The 23,939-nt window shown below is 33.4% G+C and overlaps 1 protein-coding gene across 2 annotated transcripts in view; it reads left to right on the top strand.

Annotated features, from left to right (window-relative positions):
* Window positions 1–23,939, top strand: part of ITFG1 (integrin alpha FG-GAP repeat containing 1) — a 276,139-nt gene that overhangs the window by 14,372 nt on the left and 237,828 nt on the right. Inside the window, exons 3-5 of one of the 2 annotated variants that reach the window (XM_003757229.4) lie at window positions 1,095–1,240; window positions 5,907–5,964; window positions 15,796–15,870. In XM_003757229.4, the coding sequence (XP_003757277.3) occupies window positions 1,095–1,240; window positions 5,907–5,964; window positions 15,796–15,870 (279 nt within the window). The remainder of the gene's footprint in view (window positions 1–1,094; window positions 1,241–5,906; window positions 5,965–15,795; window positions 15,871–23,939) is intronic. The other variant, XM_031954433.1, reaches the window with a different exon arrangement.

Raw genomic sequence — 23,939 nt, 5'->3', positions numbered from 1 at the left:
TGCATTTGCGGTGATTATTGATCTGAACCAATACTAAGGCTGCCTCCAGAAAACCTCCCCAAGAAACCTGCTCCCAGAGAACCATCTTATTTTAGAAAAAGAAGAAAACACCACAACAAATAAATAACAATGAGCCAAACTTATCAACAAAGTAAATACATCTGGTATTATATGCAACATTTTATCCATGCAGTTTCTTCCAGCCCTTTTTCCTGAAAGAAGGGAATGTTTTATTATCTTTTCTTGCCCTTATTTAATTTTCCCAGAGAGTAGCTATGATCACTTTACTCCACTACTTAGAAATCTTCTATGATTCCTTAGTATCTATAAAATAATTAACATTCGTAGTAGTTCAAGAGCTGGTCTCAACCAATCTTTCTAACCTTATAATACACTTATGTCCCTCTCAAATCATGCACCCTAGTCAACTTGAACCATTCCCCATTTTTTTACCTGACCTGCACACTCTCATATCCAGACCTTTGCTGTCTCACTTAGACTGTTTCCTCTACCAATAATACTTTTTATGCCATATTTTTCTATCAAAACTCTACCATTCCTGCTTGGGCAAGATGCTGCCTAGTGAAGCCTTCCTTGATTCCTTCTTGCCTCTCCCTTTCTTCTTCTCCTTTCACCAGGAAAAAAAAAAAAAAAAAGAAAGAAAGAAAGAAAATGTTTCCTGAAGGCAGGAACTGTTGCTTTTTTTTTTTTTTTCTGGTACTCTTTGCACTAAGGATAATTATCTTGTGATAACAAAAATGTAGTTATTTTAACCTGATGGAATCAAATTTAAATTAGGCAAAACTAGGTTGTTTTTTTGTGGCTTTGAGTAAGATATCAGTTAAGAGTGTTTTAAATTTAATAATACAAAATTAAGCTTAGGTTCCAGGTTTAACTCCTATGACTTTCTTATGCCTATATAACCTCCTTGCCACCCATAAAACAAAATTCTAATTATTCTTTGTAGTATGTATGAAAAGTATATCAGTTGTATATCTATTTATATTTTGCATTGATTATACTCCAAAATAAAATAAATATAGAGGCTTCCTTCCATAATATGCCTTAACAAAAAATTTAAAACTATTTTTTAGGAATCAAAGTTCATTGATAACAAGTGTAGTTCCTGGTGACTATGATGGAGATTCACAAATGGATGTCCTCTTAACATATCTTCCCAAAAATCATGCCAACAATGAGTTATTAGTTGTTATCTTCTGGGGACAAAATCAAACATTAAGTAAGTATATTTATACCATATACTATATATATAATTTGTCAGTGGATATTGAAGTAAGCAATGTTCCTCCTACTTTTAACCTGAATATAATAGAATTATGAATCTAATCTTAGTTCACAGATGTATAGTTCTGTGGTTATGGTTAGCTATGTGTATAAGATTTAAACAGAAATTATATACTTTTTACCCCCATTCAATGTTCAGGTTACTTTTCTAACTAAAGTGGCAAAGGATTATACCTATGGAAGTCTCTCTTTTTTATATAATCACTTCTCCAGAAGAAAATGAAGGTTGGTAACATTGTAGAATACAATCGGAGAAAAAAATTGTATTTAAGAAAAGTTTTGTATTATATGCAGTTTTCTTGCTTAAGTTAATTCTTTTTGATTCAGCAAGCATTTTTTAAGTCCCTGTTATGGACAAGGCACTAAGCTTTCTCTAAGTTGTTGCTATTTGTCCTCCATTCTTAAAGAGGACCACGACATCAGAGAGATAATAACATGACATCCAATGGAGTTAAGTGAAGGAAGGTTGTGCCAGGTTACCAGCTTCATTTTCTCTTCAGCTTCATCTAGGCCCAGTGAAAAGATATATCTGGAAATGACCTTGTCTCAGTATTCAGGCATAAACAAAAATTCCTACACTTAAAGAGTTTATACTTTCTTGGGAGATACTATATTTAAACAGTTAAGTAAATACAAAATAATTTGAGGAAAGAAACAGTAGTAACAACTAGAGAATTAAGGGGGTCAGAAAGGGTGTTCAGTAAGGTAACACATGCTGAACTTCAATGAAATGAGATTCCAAGAAACATGCTCAGCATAGAAAACACCTTTTGCAAATGCATGGAAAATAGCACATAGAGAACTGAGTTTGTGCAACAGTGGTTGAAACACACAGTATAACAAGATCAATATAAAATAAGTCTAGAAAAATAGATTTAAAGAGCTAGCATGTGAAAGGTCTTGAAAAGTTATGTTCAGACCAATCCTTAAAGAAATCTATTGGCAGATACGTGGACAATGGAATGGGGAAAGGAGAGACTAAAAGAAGGGAAATCACTTAGGAGTATATTGTAATGGTCTAGATAAGAGATGATCAAGCCCCTGAGATCAAGGGTAGTCAAATATGGGAAGTGCAGAAGTATAATTTACAAAACTTGGCAAATGATTAAAAATCAGGAATTAGAGAGAATAAAAAGTCAAGGATAACTTTGAGGTTATGAACTTTGGCTGATATAGTAATGGTACTGTCCTCGATAGAATTAGGGAAGTTTGGAGAATGATATGGATCTGGGGGAGGAAAGGTTATAAGGTGTTTTTTTTTTTTTTTGAGATATGTTGATTTTCAGTCATCTATGAGACATCCAACTTTTAGATATCTTACAAGCAGTCATGTAGTACTAGAGTTCAGAAGAGCTCTATATATTTAGTGCTAAATATATAGGTTTTGATATTATCTATTTGGAGATAATAATTGAACTTAAAAGAGTTGATGTGATTACTAAAAAAAAAAAAAAAAAAAAAAAAGATCTAACTAGATCACTAGGAAACAGAGCTGAAGAAAAGTCCAAGACAGAGTAATAAAAGAAATTAAAGATCAATCAGTCATATAATCTAGTATTCTATTAAACATAAGGATCTTAGCAATTTGATTAAAAACTGTTGAGAAAATTGGATAGCAATATGGAAAAACTGAAATTTAACCAACATCTTTTATGAAGTAAGCATCAAATAGATGTATAAAGTAGATGTAAAAGGTCATATTATAAATTTGAAAAACTGAAAGCACTTCCATATCAGATATAGATGATGGGATTTTTATCTGGGACTTGGAAAGTGAGGGAGGCCATATGGTAGAGGGAGAAAATTTTAGGTATGAAGTATATTTAGTGAAAATAAAGTCTCTTGACTTACAGTCCTATATTTCCAAATAACAAGTCTTAGGCCCAAGACTTGGCAACAGATTAAATATTGGAGATGAGAGATAGTGAGGAGTAGAGGATAATACTTAGATTATCAGTATTGCTAATTGGGAGGATGATGGTGCCTCTGATAGTAATAACAGGAAGAGGCAAAAACTTGGAAAGATTAAAAAGGGAAGATAAATTAGTTCAATTTTGAACAAGTTGAAATCAAGCTGTCCATAGGACATATAGTTAGAAATGTCTAGTATTTATTTGGAAATATAGGACTGTAAGTCAAGAGAGGGTTAGGGTTGGATAAGGAAATCTAGGAGTCTTTTGCACAGAAAAATGTTAATTAATTCTATGGAAGCTGAAGAGATCACTGAGTGAAATAATTGAGGAGAAGAAAAGAGGGACCAGGACAGAACCTTGAAGAACATGTACTATTAGTAAACAAAGGCCTCACTTGAAAGAAGTTATACAAAAGAGAATTGAGAAGGAGTAATCAGACAAGTTGGAGGAGAACCAGGAGGAAGTAAGTGTCTAACTAACCTACAGAAAAAGAGAGTATCAAGAAGGGAGTTAGGAGCTACAGAGAGATCAAGAAGGAAGAGAAATGATTAAAAACCATTAGATTTGACAGTTACTAGATCATTGATAACTTTGGAGAGAATAATTTGGGTTGAACGATGAGGTCAGAAGCCCTGCTGTAGAGGTTTAAGAATGTAAGAGGAGAGGAATTTTAGGCACTTATCGTAAATGAGCTTCTCATGGAGTTTAATCACAAAAGGCAGGAGAGATATGGGACAAAGGTTAGCAGAGATGGAAGAATAAAATGAGCATTTTTTTTTTTTTTTGAGGATGTAGGAGATATATGAATTGTTTGTAGTTAATAGACAGTTTGTAGGCAGTAAGAAGGAGCCAGCTTATAGGAAGATATTCAAGATTATTGAGGGTGTGGAGAAGATAGAAGTAATCTGACTGGGAAGATGGCATAAAATATGATCCTATGTACATATAAAATGGCATCTTGTTGGTCAATTTTTTGGTCAATATCAAGTACAGTTCTCAGCCTAGATGGTAGGGAGAGGGGAAGCCAGGTTTGAGGAGAGTTAAGAATATTTAGATAAGTTCCTATGGTGAGTGGAATAATCATTCAAAGAAATATGAAAAGATTACTTTGCTGCAATAAGGATACAGTTGAGTTTATGCAACATATATTTTCAGTAGACCCAGACAGCATAGTTTTCATTTGGTTCAGCAGCAAGTGAATATAAGCAAAGACAGTAGATGGCAAGAATTATTCAAGGTTGAAGCTTGGCAGGGTAATTGGCAATAGGATAAGGATGCAAGGAATAGAATGGGATGATGTAACTTGAACTGGTTCACCATGGGGTCATGATGGACATGGGAGAAGAGTGGAACCAATGCAAGGATGATGGCCTGATAAATAACTGAGAATTTAAGGATTTAAGGTCTCAGTAAGGAGATAGAGAGAGAGAGGGAGAGGGAGGGGGAAAGAGAGAAGGAAAAGGAAAAGGAAGGAGAGAACAGGGTTTGGGGGTTCAAGACAGAAATAGAATGACAACAGATTATAATCAGATAAAGAATTTTCATTGTTGGTGAACATGAATTTATAGGTGATGGCAAGATCAAAAGTATGACTTTCTCTTTGTGAGGCTTGAGATAAAATGGAAGAGTAAATCTTGGGCCATGAGTAAATTGAACTGGGAGCTTAAAGAGGTCTTTGTAGAAGCATCAATATGTATATTGAAGTTCCCAAGTATAACAGCAGGAGTTGAGGATGAAAGGAAGAAAGTGAGTCAGGTATTGATCTCATTGAGAAAAAGGGAGGAGTGTCTTAGAGGTCACACAACAGCTACCAGAAATTTGAAAGAAAACGGACGAATCAAGAAGAAAAAATATTGAAGACAAAAGCACATTTGTTACCTGTGGAACAGGCCTCCCAAAGAACACAATGAAAGAGGTAGGAAGCTTAGAGATTTGGTGGACAGTGGGGTTGGAGGAAGGAGAGAGGTTGGACTGAGGAGAATGAGAATACGGGAGCAGGCAGCACTAGAGTGATAACCAGGGGTTCAGTCATTGGGACAGGTGAGGATGATGGTGTTGGGTGTGTGTTAATCTTTGTAAAATAAGTTCCCATAGATTAATGATTGGTAGAGAGAGAGCAATGGAATGAGAATGTTTCTCCTTGAGTAGACCTAGCAGGTCATTGGGATGAGGCGGCAAATCTAAGCAGTAAAGTGGGATGGAATAGTTTCCCTTCTTCTCCATAGGCCCAGTCTGCATTTAAGGGAAATTACATTGGCAGCTGTGTGGAAGATAAATTGTTTGGAAAGGGACTTAGAGGAGAGAAATGAATTAGGAAGCTGTTTCAAAAATTGGTGCTGCAGACCTAAATTGAGGGGGTGGCTTTGTGAATGGAGAGAAAGGGTCAGCTGTGAGAGATGTTGAAAAGGTAGAAACAGCAAATTCTGGCAACACAAGGATGAAGTTGCAGACCTGGCAGAATAGAAAAATATCCCTTTGGCAGAGATTATGCCTTTTGGCAGGAAAATCTGAAAGAGGAGTGGGGTCTGAGAAAGAGATCTATTTTAGACATATTGAATTTGAGATGTTTGTGGGACACCTAAGTTAGAAATATTTATTGGGAAGTAAAAAGAATGATATTTCCTTTTAGAGTCTAGTTGTCAAAGTACGTCAGATAACTGATCCTATTAATTTACTTTTTTCTTTCAGATCCTCACAATAAGACTGTTTTCAATAGGACATTTCATGATGAACCACTAATTATGGAGTAAGTATCTGCTGTGGCTTCTCTATAATAACTTAAAACTTATTCAAGTAAAATTAATTCTTATCAGATATGAAATTATGCTGTCAAGTATTGAAACTAAGTGTACTATATTTTAAACTTTTTTATTCTTTTGATTGCAAGTAATGTTACTCCCATGGTTTAAATCTAGCATCCCATCATCAGAAGAAAATAAAATGAAAAAACAAACACTGGGGGAAAGAGAAGTAATATTTACAAAATTAACCATTCATTTACTTTGACCAAATAGCTTATAGAGCAATTCTGAATTTGGGAATAATGCTTTACCAAAAAAAAGTACTAATTCAGGATAATTGTTCTTAGAAAGAAAATGCGGGTTTGTTTCAAATGGGGCTTAGAGGATAGGTACAGGGTTTTCTTGTAAGATGCAGGAAGATCTTGAGGCTAAAATTTAGAAGAGGTACTCTTGTAATGTAGAACTTTGAAGGCATAATACAAAGCAGATTTCACCAGAACCATTTGGTAAGAGAGAAATGGATCAATAAACACATTCGAGATACTAATTGCTAACCAAATACATTCAAAATATTATTGTTTGACTAATCAATAGAAAATAAAAACTTGGAATGCATTTTAAGTTAAATAACTTGCCCAGGGTCACACAGCTAGGAAGTGTTAAGTGTCTGGGGTCAGATTTGATCTCAGGTCCTTCTGACTTCAGGGCTGGTGCTGGAATGCATTTTTAAACAAATGCTTTGAGGAACTGATTAGCAATGAAGTAAGAAATAGACCCATGTATATTATACCAGATATATCAATGAATTCCACCTGGATCAAAGAGTTAAGCATAAGAAATCCTATAAGAAAGTAGAAAAAATGAGATTATGTATTCCTCTTAGTTATGGAAAAGCAGAATAGTGTAGTGAATAACCAGCCACCCTAGAAATCAGGAGGACCAGGGTTCCAGTACTGCTTCTGACACATACTACCCTTGTGACCTCAGACAAATCAGTTATCCTCGTAAGTGCTCTAGTCAGCTGTCTGAAACTGTAAGATGCAAAGAAGCAGCCAATCTGTATTTTAGGCAGGGGAAGTTTTCTTCAGTGTGGAAATTTCAGATGTGAATCATGTTCCTCTGCTTATAGAGAGGAAACTTCTTTGTTTCTATTAAATAAGAGTTGTTATTAGAGACAAAGTTAGCATAGTTTACATTAAAGTAATAATTTTCTATATAACAACAGCAAATAATATTAATAGCCAGCTTTTATTAAAATTTTGAGGTGCGGGTCATTTTACAAATATTATCACATTTGATCTTCACAACTCTGCAAAAGAGATATTATTGTTGCTATTTTACATGAAGAAACTGAGACAGAGGCTAAGTAACTTGCACAGGGGCCCCTACCTTTCAGATGTCTTAGGCCAAATTTGAAATAAGTCTTTATGACTCCAGTCCCAAAGCTCTTAACAGTGGTTAATTTCGAAATAAAAATAACTTGGGAAAAATATTTATGGCAAATATTTATAGCAAATGTGAAAGAAAAATATTATATCTAAAACATAAGATGCTGTTGACTACAATGGCAACTTCTTATTAATAATTTGAAAAGAGATACTATAAAAGAGGAGACACAAATTATCATTCGTTACCTGAAAAATAAGCAATCAGTGATAATCAATGGGATAAACATATTTAAAAAAAAACCCACTACCATCTCATGCACATCATATTGGTAGGAAAAAAAATTTTAATAGTGAACTTTAGTTTTAGCAGAGATATAGAGAGAAGCATATATTTATTGTTTGTTAAATTATAATCTTATATGATACTTTTGGAAAGCAATTTGGAAGTACACATAAAAGGTACATAAATCTCTGTACCCTTTGATCCTCTACTGCCATTGTTGATAATATACCCTGAAATTGTTATAAAAAAAAAAAGATACATAATTTTTAAAACAGCATTGTTTGTAATTTCAAATAATTGAAGGCAAATTCAATATTCAACAGTAATTCAGTTCAGCATGCATTTGTTAACCTTTGGAAGACCTAAGTATAAATCAATAATGAAACAGTAGCTGGACAGCTGTACATAGTAAACTAATTATAAAAATTTAGAAAGTAATTTCCAGGAGTAGGGCACATATCTTCTATGTAAAGAGTAATTTGTTAGCAGTAGAACTGGGGTTCCAAAAGCAGAGTGGACAGAGTAGACTGAGATGGAGTTGAAGTTGACATAAAAAAGTAGGAGGGAGTCAGGAAGAATAGTAGTCAGGGAAGAGAGTTTAGCCCAGGCAATCAGTTGAATTGAAGCATATTAGTAGATAATTATTCTGTTTAGGTAAGCATTGGTAATACTGATTTGGTTATTGATTTCCTGAAGAGTAAAAACTGATAAGAATATGAGATGAAGTTAGGATGCAAAGACAGAACGATAGACCTCTTCTTCTTGGTGACCATAATGAGATCTTGGAGCTAATTGGTTATAAAAGGGTTTTACATATTTAAAGTGCTCATCTGCTAGTCATCAGCCAAGCTAATTTTGCCTCAAGGCTTTCTATGGCATGGAGTAAGGTATCGCCCTCAAGATAGAAATCTCAGAGATTTTTGATCTTTAATTGTGTCAGATTCACTCAGAAGACTTACAAGAATTTATTAAGTTCCTACTTTCAAAGAGGCACTGTGCACTTGGATATACAAAAAATAGCAAAAAAAAATTTAGTCCCTGCTCTTAAGTTGATAGGGGAGACAACATAAAACAACTATGTATATCAAGACATATACAGATGTAAGAGGAAATAGCAACAGGGTAGAAAATGAGCTTGGAAAGGGTTTGTGTACTAATGAGACTTGGCTAGTTATATGGGAGCTGTTTGAATAAATTATGAGGTATATACATGTATGCATGTGCATGTTTACCAGACATATGATTTCCTCTCTTTAAGGTGCTCATGATGAGGAACTTTTTCCAATAAACAGTGACCCTTTTTCTCCATTTTAGACTTTTTAGAGAGTATATGTAAGTAATTTTGCTCAGCATCCAACACTAGTAGGTATAATAGGTAGGACTTTAAACCCAAAGCTTCCTAATTCAGATACCTCCTCTCCATCCACTGTACCAGGTAGCATCTCACAGTTCGTTAATGTGATGGAGATATGGGGAGGATTCTTATAAGTGATGAGGTCAAAAGAAGTAAGAATAGTTTGCCAAATTTTAGAAAAAGGAAAAAAAAGGTCTTCAGAGCATTTTTTAAATGCATAGAAGAAAACAGAAATGCAAAGAAGTTCAGAAGGAAACTGGCAGGTAGGAAAGCTTTGAAAGTAAAATGTTGAATCTATAAGTTTTTTTTAAAAGCAAGTTTACATAATAGAAGCAAGAAAAAAAAGTAAACAGACATTTAGTTAAGTGCCTACTATATGCCAGACTTTATGCTTAGTGTTATAGTGACGATGATGATGATGATGAAGAAGAATAGCAGGTAATACTTATAGAGTACTTACTATGTACCAGGTACTATGCTAAGCATTTTTAAATTATTACTTCATTTGACCTTCACAAAAATTCAGGGAGGTAAATTATCCCCTTTTTCACTTAGGGAAATGAGACAGAGGTTAAGTGCATGCCCAGGTTTATGCATCTAATAAATGTCTGAGGCTGGACTTGAACTAAGGTCCTCCTTACTCCACATCCAGCATTCTATCCACTTTTTTCATGTAGTTGCCTCTTAACCAATAATAGATATTTAAGGCTTCATATGTAACATATGTGAAACATATAATCTTTTTCTTTTCTGCCTTGCAGATAGACATGTTTGTTTGGGTCTTTTTTAAGTTAATTGAATTGAGAATAATTTTTTTTTTTTAATGATCAAGCAGTATCAGGAATATGAGGAAATCTGGAATGAATTGTAGGAATTAACGAAGAGAAAAAATAGTTTCCAACAAACAGTATATATATATTTATATGACCATATAAATGAAAAAGTAAAGAAGAATAAACAGACAAACAAAACTTAGCAATGAATAAAAAGTGATAGAATTTTGTGTATTACAAAGGAAGGAAAAGGAAAAAAGGAAATTGGGAAAACAATCTGGGATAATAACTATATATATGGAATTTTTTTTTTTCTGCTGTTGCCTTCCTTTGACTTACCAAAGTCAAAATTATACATCAAGTGAGTGGGAATTATTAATGATTTTAAGGATCAGTCTGATTTAACATTTTTATTTATGACTTTCATGAAGATATTATGTGTATCATGTTTGCAAATGACATGGAGCTGACAAGGATAGCTAATTCACTAAATGGCAAAATCAAGATACAGAATGATCTAAACAAGCTATAATGAGGGGCAAAATGTAACAAGATGCAATTTCACAGGAATTGCTGTAATTTAAGTTTTAAGGATAAGTATTACTTACAATTTTTAAAAATCTACAACTGAAGTGCAGGGTGGTATAGCTATTTATGTAAGAAAGATTTAGAGGTCTAATGGACCGAACGACTCAAATATTGAATCAGTAGAGTACTGACACTGTCCAAAAAACTAATGTGTTGTCAGCACATATTTAAGGAAGTATGATATCCAAAACATAAGCAATAATAGCCACATTATAGGCTAAATTAGCTAGGCTATAACTGGAAAATTATGTTCAATTCTGGGTAAGATGAGTAAATGAATAAATGAAACATTTATTAAGCACTTACTATGTACAAAACAGTGTGCTGAATGTCAGGGATAAAAATAAAAAAGTATGACATTTCCAGTGAGCTCTAATCTTCTAATGAAGAAAGAACACATAGAGAAGGTTTCAGCTATCGTTCTAATGAAAAAGACCCATAATCCTTAGAATGCAACAGCAAAGCATATGTGGTTGCCTCTTTAATGTGATTTCCACTGTTAAAATCATATCAGTTTTTGATGATGAACTATTTAATGGTGCCAAACACTTTGGGAGCAAGAATTTTTTTTTCTATTCTGCATTTTCAGTAGTTGTAGTTTAGTACCTGAAGGAGTAATTGGCACACAGCATTTACCAGAGTTTGATTTCTAGAATGATAGTTGAGGGTACCAGGCTTAAAACAAAGCTATCGTTAAGGCTCTTGGAATCAGTTTCCTGGGTTGTCAGTATCAGGGTCTGATGGCAGATGATAGTAAAGGTAGTTGTGGTGGTTTGACTTGCTTGGCACATTTTGCCTCTAATCCTGCCAGTGTACTCTGGTGCTTCAGCTAGACTGGCATATCCCTCTGTCAGTAGAGCTTGGTCAGTAGAAGATGGGAATGGCCAGTCCTTTCTCTTTGGGGGTTGTTTTCTTGTATGATGGGTGTAAAAGTCTAGGCTAGAAGCAGAACTAGTAGTCTGGAGGGTGATACCAGGGTTCGTGTACCTATCTGTTGGTAGCAATTGGTCAGCTGTTGTTGCTGTGGTGAAGAGGAAGATGGGGATCCTTCTTTCTAATGATTTCTCCCCTCAATGATGGCTATAGTAACTGGGCTAGAAGCAGGTGTTTGTGGAACATTGCTATTCTGAAGGCTCTGGGGTTCAGGATCCTAGTCTGTCTCTACTAGCATCTGAAGGAAGATATTGATCAAAATGGGATGGGGATGGAGGGAGCTCCTTTAGGACAGGGACTATTTTTTGACTTTTTCTGTATCCCCAGCATCTTAACACAATTCATGGTACAGAGCAGATGATTAGCAAGTAACTTAACTGTTAGTTGATTGGTTCGTTGTTGACTTGATTTACACAACAAATCTTTCTGTCTTTCTTTTAAGTAATTTGATGCTTCAGCTAGGTTAGCTTGACTGCTCAATGATACTTGAAAAACATCCTGATATGCTAGAGTGAAGGGGGGGGGGGGGGGGGGAGGAGATAGAATTTATTTAAGAAGCCAGAAGTACAGCAAATTTCTCCAAATAAATCTAGAAAATATACCAGAACAAATTCTAATGGGGAAATCCAAGACAAAGTAATAGTGAATCATGCTCTTTATGGAGAGACTGAGAGGGACGGAGTCAGGCCAGGAGCTCTGTATGTGGACATTCTGGTACTAAAGGAAAAAATAGTACAAAAGAAAGTGGAGATCCGTGATCTATGTTGGAGCACCCCCAGACACGTATTGGGATACTTTGCTGGGGGGGAAATATCAACTCGCAACTTTGTTATCCACCACTCAGTTCCAGGGTCACAGATCTAAAAGAGCCCCCTATCTATTTTCTGACCCCAGTACAAGGCTCTGTATTATACAGAAAAGAGCAAATTCAGAAGGAAGACAATGATGTATCTCTAAAGCCTTTAGACTTACAGAAGAATGACAGAGCATGAATGCCACACCAAAGGGGAAACTGCAATTCTATCAGTCTAAGTTAAGTGATTTTCTAAGCTGCTTGATAGTGACTGAGTCAAACAGCATTCTGCTTTTGCACATATCCAAACCCAGATCAAGAACCTGTAAAGTTCTAACAATCAGACTTCACCCTGGATCAGACCACTTGGAAAACATTGAAAATGCAGTTTCCCGGTTTGAGATGTTCTGAAGACCCTGTAACAACACAATGCTCACTAACCCAAGAAATTAGCAGGACATTCCTTGACCTTAATATCAAGTGCAAGGTCAGAAGTAAGCTGGAAAAATAAGTAAATGACCCAAAAAATATTTTATCATGTAAGAAAAAGAAAAGCTATTGTGACAAGGATATTCATGATACAAACCCACAAGAAGACAATGACTCCAAAACATCTAAGTAAAGCCTCAAAACACAGATTAGGTACAAATTGAAATTCTACTAGAATTCCTAGAAGACATGAAGCAAGAGGTTTAGAAGAGTCAAAAAATGTTTCATCAATTGCATGAGATGCTAGAGGGAAAAAAATAGAGAAAAAATGAGAGCTATGGAAGAAAGAAGTGGAAGGAATTTTTATAGTTTGCACAGGAGATACAAAACTTTGTCCAAGTAACTAATCCCCTGGAAATTAGAATGGAACAAATATAATCAATGTTTCTATGAGAAAATAAGAAATATTAAAAATGAAGAAAGAAGAAAATGTAAGATATTTCATAACAAAAACAAGGGACTTGAAAAACAAATGGAAGAGGAAAAAAAATTTAAGTATCATTAATTAAATAAACTTATAGGAACATTATAACCAAAATCCAGAGTTTTCTAATCAAAACAAAAATAATACAAGCAGCCAGAGGGAGAATAAAAAGTTCCAAGGAACTGCAGTCAGGATCACATATAATTTATCAGCTATACTTTAAAGGAGAGAAGATCTTGGAATGCAGTATTCCTAAAAAGCAAAAGATATAGATTTACAGATAAAAACAACTTACCAGAAAAATAGAGTATAATTATATCGAGGAGAAAATTAGACTTTTGAAGAAATATGAAATTTTAAAGCATTCCTAATGAAAAGACCAGAGTTATATAGAAACTTTGAAGTTAAACACACAGAAGTTAAGAGAAACATTAAAAAATAAACATAAACACATAATGATAAAGGACTATAGAAAGAAATACTATTTACATTCTAGTATGGGTAGATAAAAATGTATCTCTTCTGAATCCTATTATCAGGGATTATAGAAGGAATCTAATTAGACTTGGGAGTGGTTCTGTTATGCCTTGATAATCTTAAAAGAAGAATGGAAAGAGAGAGGAAAAGAAAGACATTGATAGGGGGAGGAAGATTAGGGGGATAATTATCTCAAAATCAGGGTACAAGTAGATGTCTACATAGTCATTAAGCATTTATTAAGTACCTACTGTGAGATTAGGCAGTTTTAAAAACAGAAAAAAAGAGGCAATAGGGAAGGCAATAAACAAATACATGTACAAAGAAGCTTTGTATAGGTTAAATGGAAAATTATTAGTAAAGGGTAAATTCTAAAATTAAGAGGAGTTGGGAAAGACTTTCTGTAGAAGATAAATTCTAGTTGGGACTTAAAGAATCTTGGAGATATTAGGGAGCCATTGAAGTTTATTGGGTAGGATATGAGGAGTGATATGCATCATCAGACCTTCACTCTTTGAAAATTACTTTGGCTGCTGAATGGAATGTGTATTGAAGTGGGAAGAGACTTATTAGAGTCAGATGGCATCAGGCTAAGTGTGAAGTGATGAGGCCTTGTGGGGATGACAGTTAGAAGAGAGAAAGGTGGGGATGGAGGGGAAAGTGACTGACATTTGAACCTTTATCTGAACTGATCAAAGGAGAGAAGAATACACACAATGTTGGGCACAAAAATATATCTTTCAGCAGGGAAATAGGAGGGAAGGGGATATGAGAAAAAGACGAATTAGTAGGAGTACAGATTAAGGCAGCAATTAATCTTAGCAAAACAATCTCTCACAAAAATATTGAGAACTCTTTTTCTGGTGTCAAAAAGGGATCTGAAGTGGAGGGGATGCGGGAAAACTGGGACATTGATGCATTGTTGGTGGAGTTGTGAACGAATCCAACCATTTTGGAGAGTAGTTTGGAACTATGCTCAAAAAGTTATCAAACTGTGCATACCCTTTGATCCAGCAGTGTTACTACTGGGATTATATCCCAAAGAGATTATAAAGAAGGGAAAGGGACCTGTATGTGCACGAATGTTTGTGGCAGCCCTTTTTGTAGTGGCTAGAAACTGGAAACTGAATGGATGTCCATCAGTTGGAGAATGGCTGAATAAATTGTGGTATATGAATATTATGGAATATTACTGTTCTGTAAGAAATGACCAACAGGATGATTTCAGAAAGGCCTGGAGAGACTTACACGAACTGATGCTGAGTGAAATGAGCAGGACCAGGAGATCATTATATACTTCAACAACAATACTATATGATGACCAGTTCTGATGGACCAGGCCATCCTCAGCAACGAGATCAACCAAATCATTTCTAATGGAGCAGTAATGAACTGAACTAGCTATGCCCAGAAAAAGAACTCTGGGAGATGACTAAAAACCATTACATTGAATTCCCAATCCCTATATTTATGCACACCTGCATTTTTGATTTCCTTCACAAGCTAATTGTACAATATTTCAGAGTCTGATTCTTTTTGTACAGCAAAATAACGGTTTGGTCATGTATACTTATTGTGTATCTAATTTATATTTTAATATATTTAACATCTACTGGTCATCCTGCCATCTAGGGGAGGGGGTGGGGGGGTAAGAAGTGAAAAATTGGAACAAGAGGTTTGGCAATTGTTAATGCTGTAAAGTTACCCATGCATATATCCTGTAAATAAAAGGCTATTAAAAAAAAAAGGGGGGGATCTAAAGAAGGGAGTGACTGAACTAGTTATGATATTTAAATGTGATGGATACTATTGCCCTGAAAGAAACAATGAAAAAGATGACTGACCACAATTCAAATATTTTTTTCTATGTAAAGAATTTAAGTAGAACTATCTGTATTTAGAATAAACTACCCTGGTACTGGAGGTGTTCAACAGAGTCTACATAAAACCTTGTCAGTGATATTATAGGGGGTGATACTGGCTTTATATCAAAATTTTATATCTAAGGTTCCTTACAACTAAAGATTCTTTGCATCCTATGATTATTATGATTATTGTTAGGGTTATTAACATTTGTATATCTCTCAATGTAACTTTTTTGTCTGTTTGATTTACTTTACATCCTCTATCCTAAGTGACTGTGTTGATTTTTATACATGATTATTTCTCTGAATGCCTTTAGGGTATAAACTAGATGATTTTAGATTATAAAATAAATTTCCAAAGATAGTACTAATAAGGAAGCAACTATAATCTTTCCCTTTAAAATGACAGTGAAATTTCAATAAAATTTCTAGAACATACTTAATTTCTTTTCATTCTTTTTCATTTTAGTTTCAATGGTGATTTAATCCCTGATATTTTTGGTGTCACAAATGTATCTAGTCAGCCACAGATACTGTTGGGCGGGTAAGTAGATAGTGATGTAATTAAATGACAGTGTACATTGTATAAATATTGGTGCTATTTTTGATTATTTCTATAAAGTGAAGCTAATGATTGGTCTCCATATCTGTCATTGAAAAGTTCAGTCCATTATAAATAAGAACATAATTTCCAAGATTTTAAAAGGGCATTTTATCCAAATCTGGAATCCCCTTAATCAAAAAATAAATTTGATTGCATATTGTTTCTTAACTTGATAACATTTTGCATGTTCTCTAAGAATTAAAAAATGTGAAATTTACCAGTAACTATTTAATCATTTGATTTTTAGGTGTGCCTTTAGGGATAGAAGAATTTTATTTAAATATGATGAATTTTAAGGCATCATATCTTAAAGTCCGAAACATGTGGGGTTCAAGGCCTTTTGATATATTCTACTGAGTAGTGCCCTGGAAGTCTCTTAAGTTGCAGATGTATATTGCTAGGACATGTGTCCTCATTGGGAATTTCCTACACCAATGAAATAATCATTAAATCCAGATCTAAAAAATTTTAAATTTTAGATAACATAAACCTTTACTGGAACTCTCTTCTAATTATGCTAGCTCTCAAACTTTCATTGGCAGGGTTACAAAACTCAGAATTTATGGGACATTGTTTTCCATGGCACTTGTCCAGACTTTCTAGTCATTTTTTCACAGTGTTTATGTCAGTAGTCCAAAAACACAGCACAGTAGTAGAAAAAACTCCCAAGAGTACCTGTATAGAAGGGGTCTTCACTGTGTTTTCCTTGCGATGAAGCAGTTCTGATCATTTAAAAATAAGTGAACTGTGGGCAAGCTGTTTCTCATAAGAGATCAGTAGTCTTGCAATATCATTTTCTTGCTTCTTGTACAAAATCAGTGTGCTGACTCTCAGAATGCTGTAAAGGTTTACCTTTTACTGTCTCATCCATGTACCTAAAATCTAATACATTTTCTTTCCTTGCTATAAGGAATATGTACTTCTCTATGATTATTACTTTTTTAATCTACTGGTCACAAGCTCACAGATGTGTTTTCATAGTTCAAGATTTTCTTTAAAAGCACCGTACTCTTTTTCAATCAAATTTAAGTCAACTAGGTGACTGAGTGTATAAAGAAGAGGATTTAGTTTGAGAAAGCCCTGAATTTGAATTACACTTCATGTATCCTCTAGTTGTGTGATCCTGGGTAAGTTATTTAACCTCTCAGTAACTTAAGCCTCATCTGTAAAATGGATAACACTTACTTCACTGGATTGTTTTAAAGATCAAATGAGATAACGTATGGACAGCATTTTCCAAACTTTAAAGGGCTATGTAATATTAGCTTATTATTATTATTATTTTGAATTTTTCTTTTTTACTAGTACTAATAGTAGATAGTACTTTAGTATTGATCACAGTGAATTTACACATAGTTGAGGTAAACCTCAAACAAGATTCAATTTGAGAGGAGTGTCTGGATACTCTTGTTTTAGAGGGTTTGTGAGGGGGAAATGGTTCTCTTTTGTTCCTGCTGCCATATCCAATAGAATCTGAAGTGACTCTTCTGAGAAAATTGCCCATTACCCAATCTGTAGGATATCAGAGTTACTCAGGAAGATTTTGGGGGGACTAAAACTCAATAGGTAGGTAATTCTAATCTATTCCTTTCTTACTCGAGAATTTTTTGCTTCCTTAATATCTCTGAAAACTCCACCCCTATTTGTTCTCAGAGTGACAGAAGGTGGACAAGTAATAAAAAGGAGGATGGTGCCAGTCTACTTTATTTATTCTCACAGTTCTTAGTGATAGTACTCATATAATCAGTAACCTCCTCTTTGAAAATTGAGGAAATACTCAGAATATTTTTAAATTATGTGACTGAACATTTAGAGTAACTGCATGTGAAATTAAAATTTTTTTGAAATTTAAGAACTCTAAAATAGTCCATACTGTTACTCTTATTTTCTATTTATTTTATGAGGAATTTCTTGGAAATATTTTGCTATCACTTTATAAAGTTATATCCCTTCTCCTAATCCAACATTAGCAACATATTTCTGTTATTTCTTCTGTGAAAGTATGGTTTTAAAATGAAATCCTCCTACTTCAAATTGCTTAATCCAAATTTTAAAATAAATATTTTATATGTAATTACTTTAATATGGCTATTTTTTAGTACTTAAATGGATTTATGATCTTATTGCTATGGATATTTCTCTTGTAGTGCAAATTATAGCCTATTTATTTCTTCTCATCTTAATCTGAATAGCCTTCTGGAGGTCATCTCAGTATCCTCAATTCTAAAATGAGGAGTAGAGAAGGAGTTAGAATCAGTAACTTGTACGGCCTGTTTCATATCTATATCTATCATCTGATCTTATCATGGTTATGTTTATTTTGACTTTTGTTGTCAATAATAAGTTGACAGTTCATAATAATGTCTTGTGATTATCATGTCTAACATCTTCTGTATTGCTTCTTAAGATTAGTATTCAGAAAAATAGGAATTAAGATTATGCAATATATAAACCTTAGGCCTTTTCATGTCCTAATAACAATGTATCCTTTTTATCTCCTTTGTGTGTACCCTTCATATCTAGAATATTAGATATCAAAGTATATGTTGACTTGATTGGGTGGATTTTGTTAAACTCTTTGTACCATTTCTTTCTGACTTTATGTACTGAACAGTGGTGACTCATGTATGGACATCTTTCCATAGTTTTTCTTCATGTAATCATTTGGCAAGTTTTTCTTCATGTTAGTCATTTGGCAATTGTGCATCATCATCATTGCAAGATGAAATAGCCAAATTTTCTCAAAATTATGTTTCTTTTTCTTTTGGTTTAAAATGAAAGAAAATTGCTTTATTTGTCTCTCCAAGGACTATCCTTTAACTGATTTTAAAAAAAAATTTGCTTTTATTTATAGCGGAAGTGTTAGTATTGATACATTTTGCTTCTTTCAAGAGTGTGCCACTTTACTGGACATTAGACAAAGGTCCCATGGTTAGAGTACCAACTACTAAATTTTTATGGGTATTCTAAAAATTATGATATTCTACAGTTGTCAATGGAAATTTAAAGAGAGATAGACAACTAAGAAATTTTTTTTCTTCATTCCATAAGTTTCCTAATTTAACCAAAAAATTTATTACTTAACAATACATATAACAATACAATAATAAAACAAATAAACTTGCCCATCATTACCCAGCCAATAAGTATCTGAAGTCAAATTTGAACTCTGGTCTTTCTAACTTCAGACTACATGTTAAGTAGTTTCCTAAGTGTTGGTGTTACACAAATTAAAGCAAAAAACAAGACTTTTTCCCTTAGGAGCTTATGTTCTAATAATATAGATTTCCTATAAAAGGGAAACTGAAAAGTGGGGCTGGAGAAAAGTATACATAAGTGAGGCACAGTAGTTGGAGAATCAGGAATGTCAGTTTGGGACTTTTCCTCCAAGCTGAGGTTCTGGGAAAAATGAGATAAAGGATTTTTTTCAAGTTCTCACCAATGGAAAAAGGATTTTTTTTTTCAAATTCAAATGAAAAATATTTTGAACCTAATCATAGTTTTAATTTATTAAATATGAAATTCAAGTTATCACTGTATAAAACTGAAGGAAAGGGTTAGGAAAGAATTCAAATGAAACTATTAATATTATTAATAACTTTGCTAATCAGTAGTTAAAGCTCCAACTTCTTCCTTAATATAATCTTTTAATGACTTAAAATAATGTACTATTATGCTGCATTTCTTAGAAGTAGCACTTAACAAATGTTACTTTTAAATCTGTTACAAAGTGCAAAATAACTAGCAATATACAATGTATAACTGATAGGACTCAAGCATTTGGAATATCTTTGCTCTTAATATTAAAATGAAAATACCTATTATTTTGATCAAGGACAAACATAACATTTATTCAGTATCTCCTATGCTGCTGCATTATTTTAAATAGAGGTACAACACAAAGATAGAGAATTGGGGGTGGAGTCAAGAGGACCTAAATTCAAATTTAACTTCAGACATTTAGTAATTGTATGACCTTGAGCAAATCACTTAACTTCTATCTGCCTCAGTTTCCTGAACTATAAAATGGAGGGAATCATAACATCTACCTCCCAGGGTTGCTGTTGAGGATCAAAAGATAAAATTTATAAAATGCTTAGCATAGTGCTTGATCCATAGGCACTTAATAAAAACTTATTCCGTTGTCTTCCCCCTTATAGACCAAACTCAAGAGTTTATTTAAGTAAGTAAATATGAAATATGTGATAGAAATGTATTCTGCACACTTTGGTTCTGATTTGTTTTAATTTACACGTAATTATATGGAATATTTTAATTCATATACAATTACTTATAACTATAAACTTTGTGGCCATTTTTTTTTCCTTCAGAGGAACTGTAAAACAGGAATTAAAATCTAGTTAACTTTTGTCAAGGCAGGAAAGAATAGATCTTACTTTTTCATTATGATACTTTCTCTTTTATTACATTGTATTCAGTGATTAGTTAAGCAGAGCACTTATCGTGAGTTAATTAAATAGAGTAAACTTCACTTTATAATTTCATTTTCTTGATAATCTGTTAAGGATAAATTGCAGATACTTGTCCATAATAATTTATAATAGAATTATTATAAAGTGTCATCTGGATTGGATCTTTTTTTTTTAATTATATGAAAATAGGTAGAAATTTATTTCACCAAAATTAATTTAGGTAATCTTTAAGATAGTTGTTACTCATTCTGTATAATCAGCATCAGTACTTATCCTCTTAGTAAACACAAAGTTTATTTTGAAACACTTTATAGTTCCTTTAGATTCTTCCTTAGCATGCAGGCAACACCAGTTTTTATCATGGCCATTTTTTAGAAAAATTCATCTGTTTTTACACAAAAAAAGAGACTGTTTTCTAACATTTTTCATTGATCCTAGAGAAATGTTTAATTTTAAGGGGAGAGGAAAATCTATTTATTTCCAGAATTGCTTCTCCAGTAAGACTTTTATTTTTCTTTTCTGTTGTCTCCAAACCAGACTAGGATTAATGAAATGCCTTTTGGTAAATCATGATCAAAAGTGTCCTGTTGTTTATTTGAGAAAAGATAATTAGCCTTAATAGAAGTCTTACAAAAATCTTTTAGTAGTTAGCCAAACCATATTTGATGTGTTGTTTTAGAATCTTAAGATCATAAACTTAGATCTGGAAGTGACCTTTGAAGTCTTCATTTTTTCAGATGAAGTAACAGGCCCTCAGATCAATCAACTGCATTTATTAAGCATCTACTATATTGTAATCATTGTTATCAATTGTTACTTTTATGTCTGCACAAAGTGCAGGTGATGTTAATTAGCAATATAGTTTATTACTAATATGATTCAAGAATTTAGAATATCATTTCTCTTAATGGGAAAGTAAAAATACTTGTTATTTTGATCAAAGACAAATGATATTTTCTAATAGTGCTAATGTGTTCACTTGTACTTTAAATAGAGGCCAGAAATAGAGGTAACCAGGTAGCACAGTAGGTAGAGAACTGGAATACAAAGAAAAGCCAAAAACAAAAGGAAAGAAGCAAAAACAGTCTTCGCTATCAAGGATTTCACAGGTTAATAGGGAAACATCATGCAAACAGTTTGGTACAGATAAGATATATACCAAAAAAAAAAAAAAAAAATGGAGGTAATCTCAGAATAAGGACTCTTAAGACCAAGCACAACTAGAAAAGGCATCTTATAGATGTGAGGTTTTAGCTGAGAAACTTGAAGGAAACTAGACTAGTTGGAAAAGAGAGATGAGCAGGGGAGGAAGGGGGGAGGGAAGGAAGGAAGGAGAGAGAGGGGGAGGAACAGATAGAGACAGAGAGTCATTGTATTGCAGTGTATGTGAAGTAAAATATAAGAAAACTAGAAGAATAGGAGTCCAGATTAAGATGCATTTGAAACCATCAGGAGATTTTATATTTGGTCCTGGAGGTAATAGGCAGTGAAGTTTTGAATGTGCAGTGGAGGATGGGTGAAGGGAAGTGAAAGGATAAGACCTGTGTTTTAGGAAGATTAATTTTATAGTTTAGTGGAGGATGATCTGAAGTTGGGTGACCTTTGAGTCAGGAAGATCAATCAGCAGGTTATTTCAATTGCATAAATGTAAGGTGATGTGGGAATATATAAAGTTATACTCTACTTAAGAAGAGAGGAAGCATACATGAGGGTTATTACAAAGCAGAAACTACAGCATGTGCATTGACTTTTGATTAGAAATGGCAATATCACAAAAACCTGGAGAGGAGAGTTTGTAGAAGAGGGGAATCAGCCATGTGAGAGACTGCAGAGAAGACAAGGAGAACAAGGGGTGAAATGGCTGGCCCCGGATGACAGTGATATTAAGGTATATGGATAGAATTTGAACCTAAAATCCAGCACCATATCTAGCATATTTTCCACTATGCTAAAGCAGTCTTATTAGGAAATGTTTTGGTTTGGTTTTCCCCCCCAGACCTTTGAATATTTAATGAAAATTTTTATGCCTTTCAGAGTGGGTATTTTACACTGTGAATCTTTTCTTAAATTTTATTAAGATGACTTTTATTTAAATCTCACACCTTTTCAAACATAGCCTCTGATTCCCCAAAGATATTTAAGACTATAATCTTAAATTGATTTTTCAGAAAGATTTTATCTGTTTTCTTTAAGAATAGCATAAATAATCATTTCTGTCCATAAAGATATTTTCTTGGAATATCCCTATTTCATTAAAGTTAGTGATTAATTATATTTAAAATTAATTAATTCCAAGTATGCATCCTTGGCTAAGGAAAATGGGTTTTTGTTTTACTAATCTGTAATCAAGGTGAACACTTTTTTCATAGATAATATTTACTTATATAATATAGATGAAGGTGATTCTTTATTGTTTTCTAACTATGTAATACTTATAGTATTTGCTATATAAAGTTGATTTTTTTAATGTTTTAAAAATAAAATATTTCAATGTCATATTTGCCTTTTCTTTTGACTCTACTGCTCTGTGAGAATTCTGATTTGCCCAGTCCCATAGCAAAGCTATATTAGAGGTTGGACTTAAACTCACTGTTCCTAACAGTAAGACCAGCCCTCACTCCACTATTGTACAGTGCCATAGATCAATTAAAATGGGGATAGAAGGGATAAAATATTCATAGTAAAACTCCCTGCTATAGGAGATATAAAGAAATGAAGCATTGCAGAATGGTGAGGAGGAGGAAGAGAAGATACCTTCCTCCTCAACCCATATTGACACTGATATTCTTTTTTAATTTTTACCTAAGAACCAGTGCTACTAAGCACATTAAATATAAGATCTATACTATAAATAGGAAATAGAAAGCTTGAGGGAAATGGTGGGCATTGCATGTATACATATTGAGGCATAAATGAATTTTTAAATATTATTATAAAGATTAAATAGATCTTGTAGGACTAAGAATTTTTAAATGTTTATAGCCTAAGTAAGTTTATCAGAAAAGTGAGTGAATTCAAAATCATTTTGAAGTCACAGTTGCCATAGGCAACCAAACATCTGTAGTTGACATTAATTACATTTAAATTCATCCTTTGGTAAATGCTAATTTTTTGTGATTAAAGGGTAATGATGCCCACAGAGTAGTACACCTTAATATTGTTGTACTTCCTGCAGAAAATAATAATAATAATTAGGTTTTCTTTGAGGTCAAGAAATGTCAATGATCAGATCAAATATATCACTTTGTCTCTAGAATAAATTGGTCACCTGGAGGTCACTGCTCTGTAATTTTTCTTTTAAAATTATTTTCAGTTTCTTTCATCTCATATCTTCACATCATTTTACACATTTGAGAAGTTTACAGTTTGTATGAATGTTTTTGCTTGAAAAAGTATATTACTTTCTTCTTGTCAAAAAAAAATGTTTAGGTTCTTCAGTTTCTTGAAGGTATTTTTCAAAGTGCTTCATTTTAATAACTTCATTGTCTCTTATCTATAAAAAAATAAGTCCACATTTTTTCACTTGAAATTCTTTTGAAGATTTCAATTTTGTACATTGGTACAAAAGAATAATCT

The sequence above is a fragment of the Sarcophilus harrisii genome, chromosome 2 (assembly GCF_902635505.1).
Source record: "Sarcophilus harrisii chromosome 2, mSarHar1.11, whole genome shotgun sequence".
NCBI classification, from domain to species: Eukaryota; Metazoa; Chordata; class Mammalia; order Dasyuromorphia; family Dasyuridae; genus Sarcophilus; species Sarcophilus harrisii.
This window is presented reverse-complemented; position numbering and strand designations above follow the sequence as displayed.